The sequence below is a fragment of the Caenorhabditis briggsae genome, assembly GCF_000004555.2.
Source record: "Caenorhabditis briggsae AF16 supercontig from assembly CB4, cb25.NA_176, whole genome shotgun sequence".
Taxonomy (NCBI): Eukaryota; Metazoa; Nematoda; class Chromadorea; order Rhabditida; family Rhabditidae; genus Caenorhabditis; species Caenorhabditis briggsae.
In genome coordinates, this window is record NW_025543506.1 from 49,338 (window position 1) to 57,343 (window position 8,006).

At 34.3% G+C, this 8,006-nt stretch overlaps 2 protein-coding genes and 1 non-coding gene across 3 annotated transcripts; all 3 read left to right on the forward strand.

Annotated features, from left to right (window-relative positions):
- Nucleotides 1-816: 816 nt before the first annotated feature.
- On the forward strand, nucleotides 817-1,729 carry CBG24525 (the record flags this gene model as incomplete). The annotated part of the gene is made up of 2 exons (XM_002648291.2): nucleotides 817-945; nucleotides 1,424-1,729. The coding sequence occupies 2 exons, from the start codon at nucleotides 817-819 to the stop codon at nucleotides 1,727-1,729; spliced, it is 435 nt and encodes a 144-aa protein (XP_002648337.2).
- A 498-nt stretch (nucleotides 1,730-2,227) lies between these two features.
- Nucleotides 2,228-3,857, forward strand: CBG24526 (the record flags this gene model as incomplete). The annotated part of the gene is made up of 2 exons (XM_002648292.1): nucleotides 2,228-2,920; nucleotides 3,600-3,857. 2 exons carry the CDS (start codon nucleotides 2,228-2,230, stop codon nucleotides 3,855-3,857), a joined length of 951 nt encoding a protein of 316 aa, XP_002648338.1.
- A 257-nt stretch (nucleotides 3,858-4,114) lies between these two features.
- Nucleotides 4,115-4,187, forward strand: CBG28772. Its single transcript has one exon. It is a non-coding gene (tRNA).
- The last annotated feature ends 3,819 nt before the right edge of the window (nucleotides 4,188-8,006 follow it).

Genomic DNA, 8,006 nt, shown 5'->3' on the forward strand with positions numbered 1-8,006 from the left:
CGCGCCAGTTGCATATCTGACCGTTTCCAGGCGAAAAAGTTGGTGGCCTAGAAAACTCAATCTGCGAAAGTTAGGCCACTATGTGAAAATGACCTAGGAAACACACCAAGGACATGTTAGGGCATTTTTAGGCCATATTGAAGTGGTGGCCTAGGAAACCAAACTTGCAAAAATTAGGCCACCACTGCAGTGGCGGCCTAAAATTCTCAAATTTTTGAAAAATCCAAAATTTCAATGTTCAGTCAATCCCTTCGAAAAACCAATTCAAAAATCCGCGATTTCATCGACACCCAACTTCCAAAATGCTCGATTCTCAAATTGCTCATCACTATTTTATTGGATACCGTAGTCCTCCAAATCCACGTGTCAAATTCTGATCTACCGTACCCAGCCGGTGGATTACTGTACCTCACCTACAAGAGGGATGAGGAAACTTCTGGCGCGAAAGTTTCTTCGAATTTCAGAAAATCTGAAATTCGAGTTCCCGGAGAAAATTTCGAAAATTTGGCGATTTCTGATTTTTTGGAAATTCTGAAATTCCAGGGAAAAAATCTGGAAGTTCTGGAAATATTAGAAATTCGTCAGGAATCTGAAAATTCAAAATTCTTGAAATTTTTAATTGAAAAACATTTGAAAATCCCGGCGAAAACGCTGAAAATGAAAGTTTGGAATTCTACAGATATTCTGAAATTTTTGAAACTTCTGAATCCGAATTTCCTCAAAAAATTGGTCCTGGAACGTCCGGAAGATATCGAAGAATCCCATATCTTTTTGGGATTGCTGGAAAATGAGAATTGGCGAAAAAATGAGCAATGGATGGCGCTGGAAGCGCTCGAATCGCCGGATTATCAGTTTTCCTATGACGTCAAAGATTATTTGCATTTGAAAAGAGTGCATACAGAGTTATCAGTGATTTCTTGGAGGAACATGGACACTTTAAAAAAGGTAATTACCGTACAGCCTGTAATAGAAGGACCCTCAACTTTGAGCCTATATATCTCGATTCTATCAAAAGATATTAAATAGCTGTCAACTAATAAAATGTTTATCTCAATATCATAAACATTTTATCAGTTGACGCTTTTTTGATATCTCTTATCGGAGCCAAGATAATTGAGCTCAAGCGTCAAGCGTCAGCAGCACGTGCAGTGGGCCAAGGCGACCTTGGCTCTTGAGCTTAATTATCTCCGTTCTTATAGAAGATATTAAAATGTGGTCAACTGATAAAATGTTTATCTCAATATCATACCCATTTTATCAGTTGACACTTTTTTGATATCTCTTATCTGAGCCAAGATAATTGAGCTCAAAGTTTACAATGTGAGGGATTAAGATGAGTTTGGGGCATTTTTTGTAGTTCTCAAAATCCGAAATTCCGAAATTCTCAAAAACTTTCCTAGACCAAAATGTTCTAAATCTTCAGAATATCTTATCAGCGAGACCTGAAAAACACTTCCGACTGAACTACAACCATTTCCACGATCGTGACCAATTCCCACGTCATTTTGGAGCTCATCTGAAGGACGACGATGAAAATGCATTCTTCTTTTTCCGGACAAATAAGGATGAGCAATTGCTGAAAATGTCGATTTTCGGGAATTTCATCGAATTTAAATGGATTTCACCCCATGAAATGCCCCTTGAAGGATTGCCATTTATTCAGGAATATCAGATTCCTGAGAAAAAGGATTATTGGAAATTTTTGAGAGATTTGAGATATATTTTTTGATGTTTCAGCCATTTTTCATGATTTTTGGTCCATTTTTCAAACTATAAACATTTTTTCGGTTTCTTAAAATTTCAGAATGAAAAATTGATAAGAAAAACGAAGACGTCACTTTTTGCTCTTCGGAAATGACTGAAAAATGGATGACATGTTGCCAACAAAGTTGGCAAAAAAAAGGGGCGGAGCCTAACTAGAATCACTGATAAGAAGTGGGAAGTTGAGTATAAAATATAGGCAAAGAGAGAAAGTTTTGAAACAATTGGAAAATTTTAATTTTGCTCATTTCTGAATTTCTGAATTTCTGAATTTCTGAATTTCTGAAATTCTGAATTTCTGAATTTCTGAATTTCTGAATTTCTGAAATTCTGAATTTCTGAATTTCTGAATTTCTGAAATTCTGAATTTCTGAATTTCTGAATTTCTGAATTTCTGAATTTCTGAATTTCTGAATTTCTGAATTTTTGAATTTTTTAATTTGTGAATTTTTTCCAATTTTCAGTCATGTCATCTTCTTCCCTCCTCACCACTGCCCTTCAAAAAATTGCCAAAAACTACCGTAACCCAAAAATCGAATTTCTGGGAATTCCAGTTGGCTCACAGAAAATTGGACTGCAAGTAACATTTTCTGGAAGGCCAGAAAATCAACAAAATCTCTATCCAAAAGGGAATACGCTCTTTTTTGAATACGAAAAATGGGAGGATCATTGCAAAGTTGTTTGGCATCGAAGTGATAAAAATCGAGATCAAAAAATCAAAAATTCCAATTTCATCGATCGATTTTTTATCGATTTTTTGGCCCAAATCACAATGGACTTTTCTAAACTTTCCGTTGATTTTTGTGCTGAAAATTCTCGATTTTTGGATTCTTTCAAACGAAATTTCGGGATCAAAGGACCAATAAAAACCAAGGAAATTGCATTAGGAGTTCAAACTCCAGCCGAAATTTCCGGAATTCTACAGTATACCCTGCCTGCACATCTAAAGAAAATTGAGATCATGAGTCCTGGGGATGCGAATGAAAAAATATCGATTGATCAGGAAATCGGAGAATTGGATCAATGGAAAATGGCGGAAATTTTGGATATGGCCGATATTGATGTGGTTGATCCAAAAATTGAAATTTTCAAAAATTTTCGAGAAGCCCAAATTTCATTTTCGAGGCTTTCTATGGAAAATGTGGAGGAGCTGAAAACGGTGGGTTTTCGGTGTTTTCTGGCTTAGAAATTGTAAAGTTTTCGAGTTTCTCATTTAAAATTACCCCCAGGAAGTGATTTTTGGGAAAATAGGATATTTTTAAATTAAAAAAAAATTTTTTTTCAAAATTATATTTTTCGATTTTTTTAAATCAGAAAATATGGGTTTTGGGCATTTTCTAGCTCAAGATCAACTTTTTTTTTGAATTTAACATCAAAAATTATCCCTTAAAACTGATTTTTAGAATATCTTTGAAATTTTGGAATTTTGCAAATTTTTAAAAAATTTTCAAAAAAAAACATTTCTTTTTTTTTTGATTTTCAGCCTATTTCAAATACGTTAAATCCGAAGATCATGTTAAACTTTCTAAGAAACTTTTAAAACTTTTGGAAAACCCAAAATACCGCAACCACTCTGGAAGTGGAACGCCAACCCTAACTTATGACTTTGAGCCAATTTATCTCGGTTCCTGTAAAAGATATCAAAAAGTGGTCAACTGATAAAATATTACTGATATTATGATAAATATTTTATCAGTTGACCACTTTTAAATATCTCTCACAGGAACCGAGATATATAGGTTCAAAGTTGTGTTACGGTATAAACAAAAAATTTCTTCAAACACACATTTTTTTTCCAAAATTTTTATTTTCATTTTTCTGAAACCGTAATTTTTCAGATGTTCAAAAATTCCACCGTTCTTCAAAATTTTCGCATTGGGAGTGTGTCCAATTTCGATATAATTCACGAACTACTTTCAACCCATGGTCAACCATTTTTAGATACTGTAGAAGTGAATCGAGTTCGAACAAGCTGGTTTTTTAAAATCCCGAATGATCCAGAAAAAGTGATTCGAATTAGTCTATTTGCAATTTTAATGGAAATTGCTAAAATCCCGAAATCCGAAGTTCCAAGAGGCGCAACGATTTTGGGTTGAAAATGGAGGAAAATCGTCGTTTTTCGACTTTTTTACATGAAAATTTGTGTTTTTTGGTGTTTTTTTTCTCATATAACTCAATAGAAATTGGTAAAAATTGATTATTTTCATAATTTCTTTGAATTTTTACAATTCTATGGCAATTTTGTGCACTAATATTGTTTCTCCTATTTTTCCCCATTTCCCTCCTCCCGCCACCGAAGAGACGCAGACGGGGCGCCCTTCTTATACGCACTCGGAGGGTAGAGGAGTTGTCTGCTTCCGTAGCGCAGTAGGCAGCGCGTCAGTCTCATAATCTGAAGGTCGTGAGTTCGAGCCTCACCGGGAGCAATTTATTTTATTCTTTTTTGTGAACTGTGTGAGGATGAGAAATTGTTTTTTAATTGATTTCTTTCATTTTTCATGAAAAAAGCAAGAAAAAAAAGAGGCAAAGTATGAAAATTCATCAATTGTGTACTATCAGTTGCTGTCCTGTCCTACCAATTAAACTAGCAGTAAAATAATTGCCAAAATATGACACAATCAAAACAACAAAAATTAAGCAAACAACATAAAAAAAATAAAATATAAAAATTGTAAACAGAATCCGAGAAAACAAATTTAGGAAAAAAAACCATTTAGTTACAGTTTTTGCATTTTCCAGTAATACAGTCGATCATGAAAATATTTCCAGATGAAAATGGACCAAACGAATCCAGCAATTACGTTCAAACCAAGTGAACCCCATGTAAAATATGCACGGATCCCGAGCTGGAAAATTATTTTTTTTTCGGAAATTTTCTAAAATTTCGAAAAAAATATTTTTTTTCGAAAATTCCGACTTTTCCATTTTTCGACGAATTTGAGAAGGAAGTTTCAGGATTTTCGAACTTTTCTATAAAAAAAAGTTTTAAACAATTCTGAAGGTCATGACCTAGATTTTTTGTTTTTATTAGGTCATGACCAGTGTGTCCAAAAATCTAGGTCATGACCTAAAAAATCTATGTCTTGAACTAAAAAATCTAGGTCATGACCTAAAAAATCTATGTCATGACCTAAAAAATCTAGGAACCTAATTATCTTGTTTAATTATCGAAAAATCATAAAAAATGTACAGAAACTCATGAAAAATTGACCAAAAAATAATGAAAAATGGCTCAAAAGTTCATGAAAATAATAAAAAAATCCCACCTCTCTTAAAAAGTTCACATTTTCAACTCCAAATTCTTCGAATTGCACATCAATCCGTTTGAAATCCTTAAAGCTGAGCAATTCCTTCGAAATCGAAAATTTCCGAATTATCGAATTATCTAAAATTTTTGCATAAAAATTTTTCACAGAAAGTGGGCGGAGCCTCGAGCTTAAAACGGCTTTTAGTTTTTCGCAAAATTCAAAATTTTCTGAATTTTTGAAATTTTGAAAATTCAAAGGAAAATAGATAATTTCGGATTCTTGGTGATCCAATAAAACCGATAAATTAAGAATTATTAATTTTTCGGAAAATTCGATTGAAATTTGAGAAATCCGAAAATCCGGAATAGAGCTGTCGCTGAAATTTTTAATAATTTCTAAAAATAATTTCGCTGGGTCCCTGTGTCCCTGTGTCCCTTACTTCTGAATTTTTGAATTTCTAATATCTAGAAATTCGGATGTTCTATAATTTTAAAAAATCTGAAAATTTGAAAAAAAAACTCGCATGGCTAGAAAATCGCAATTTTCTAATATTTTCTCCATTGCCAGTTCCGTATATGTTGAGGAAATAATTTTCAGGCTCTAATAGTGTATTTCTGAAAATTTCAGATTGCTTTTGAAACTGAAAATTCTAAAGTTCTAAAATTCTAAAATTCTAAAAAAACTCACAATTCCAAATTTGATTTTAGAATTCATTTTTTCAAGTTTTCTGGAAAAATCCTTTTAAATACCGAATTTTTGGCAAGCGGACGTTGCCTAGTGTCTAGTTGGAACTAAATATTTAGAAATTTCATTTTCTCTGCGTCTCTCCGTTTTTCTCTCTCTCTCAAAAATTGTGAAATGAATTTAAATTAAATTAAAAGTTTTATAATTACCAGCCTGTTTGCCTCTTCAAAGAGCAGGCTGGTGCGCCTTCTTTCGCCTAGTTTTTTTTTGAAAGTCACGTCTAATTATATTTAAAGGTGGGGGGACAGGAGATTTTTCGTAGTTTTTTTGTAGCTAGCTAGCTTTTGTAGCTCATTCTACCGTGACGGTGTACAACGCTTAATGTCAATCTGCGTCGTCCTCGCCTTTATGTATGCAAACGGGCGTGCGCTTTCTTTTTGCCCGCGTGGCTCAGTCGATAGCTGCGCCGCACCCTCAATCATCGCTCTCACAAGTTCAACTCCTCGAGGGGCATCTTTGAACGGAATTTCGAGAATATTATTTTTTTCATGTCCCCCACCTTTAATTTTCAAACTTTTCAAAATATATGGACAGAGTGACAACAACAGTACCAGAAAGCTGGTGCGCCTTCGTCGCGATTCCATCTAGTGTGTTTTACAGGTGGCTCCGCTCCTCAATTATTCAAAAAGGGTCACGTAAATCATTTATTCAATCTTTTCAAAAGTTGATAGACTGACACCGGGACCAACAATAGCGTGTAGCATTTTATAAATAAGGAAGATAAGAATGGTTTATTGACAAAACAACAAAAAGAAATATAAACAAAAAATGTTTCGAAATAATTAACTACATTAAAAATGAATAAATTAGAATTCAGAACAAATTCAATGTCTCTAAAATTTTGAAAAAATTTTTTTCCAGGGAAAACCTCAAAATTTGCTCCTCCGAATGTTCAATTCTCAATATTTTGTCTGGATCTACAGTATCCAAAAGCCAAATACGTTTTTCTCCATAATCATCTGATTCAATCCTTGGATTCTCTCCAATTGCTTCGAAAACGCCATTTTCCAATCGCTGATAGTGAATTTTGCATTTCTTGAAATTTGGATTGCCCAGGAATTTCTGGAAAAAAGGTCCATTTTTATATATTTCAGATTTTTCCGATTTTTCAGAATTCTTATATTGAATTTTCAGATTTTCAGAGGAAAAAAGATTTTCAGAACTTTCGAAAAATCGAAAATCGGAGACTTGAGAAAAAAAAACAATCTTAGCTCACCTCTTTCAACAAAACCACATCTTCCGGAGACAAATCGATACAGTAACCCTGGGACCCAGGGACTTGCGGACCCAGGCACCCAGGGATCGAAGAAACCATGGATTAAGGGATCCAGGGAATTAAGGAACCATGGATTCAGGGATCCAGGGATCCAGGGATCGAAGGAACCATGGATTAAGGGATCCAGGGATCCAGGAATCCAGGGATCGAAGGAACCATGGAACCATGGATCGAAGGAACCAGGGATCGAAAGAACCATGGATTCAGGGATCCAGGGATCCAGGGAATTAAGGAACCATGGATTCAGGGATCCAGGGATCCAGGGATCCAGGGATCGAAGGAACCATGGATTAAGGGATCCAGGGATCCAGGAATCCAGGGATCGAAGGAACCATGGATTAAGGGATCCAGGGATCCAGGGATCCAGGGATCCAGAAATTCAGAAAAATTCTAAAATTCTAAAACTGCTCACCTCCTTCAACAAAGCCACATCTTCCGGAGCCAAATCGATACAGTAACCCTTGGATTTTTCAAAATTCGAAAAAATCGATGGACTCCAAATATCGAATCGATAAATTTCAGCGATTTTCGCATTTTTCCACTGCTCCGAATTGCGAATTTCCTCAGTTTGAAGAATATAATTTTCCCAAGTTGAGTTTTCAATTTCAATATTTTCCAAAAAATTTGAATCCATCATTTTTAAAATTTCAAAAGTCTCAATATTATTGAAAACTCTTAAAGATATTTTTTTAGTTTTCAAAAATCCAGTTTTTCCAAAATTTTCCAAAAATTTGGAGCTATTTCTGGTTGAAAAATTGATGGAAAAAATTTCTAGAGGCAATTTTTGGGATTTAAAAAATTCAAGAAAAATCTGAAAATCTCGAAAAAATGATTCGGAAAATTCGGGATCTTGATATTTCCAATATACTAGATTTTTGGAATTTCTGGATTCAATTTCTAAATTTATCGACTTTTCAGCTACATTAATCCCAAGGGATACTGTATTTGGGCTTGGTTTGACGTCATCGATGAAGTTG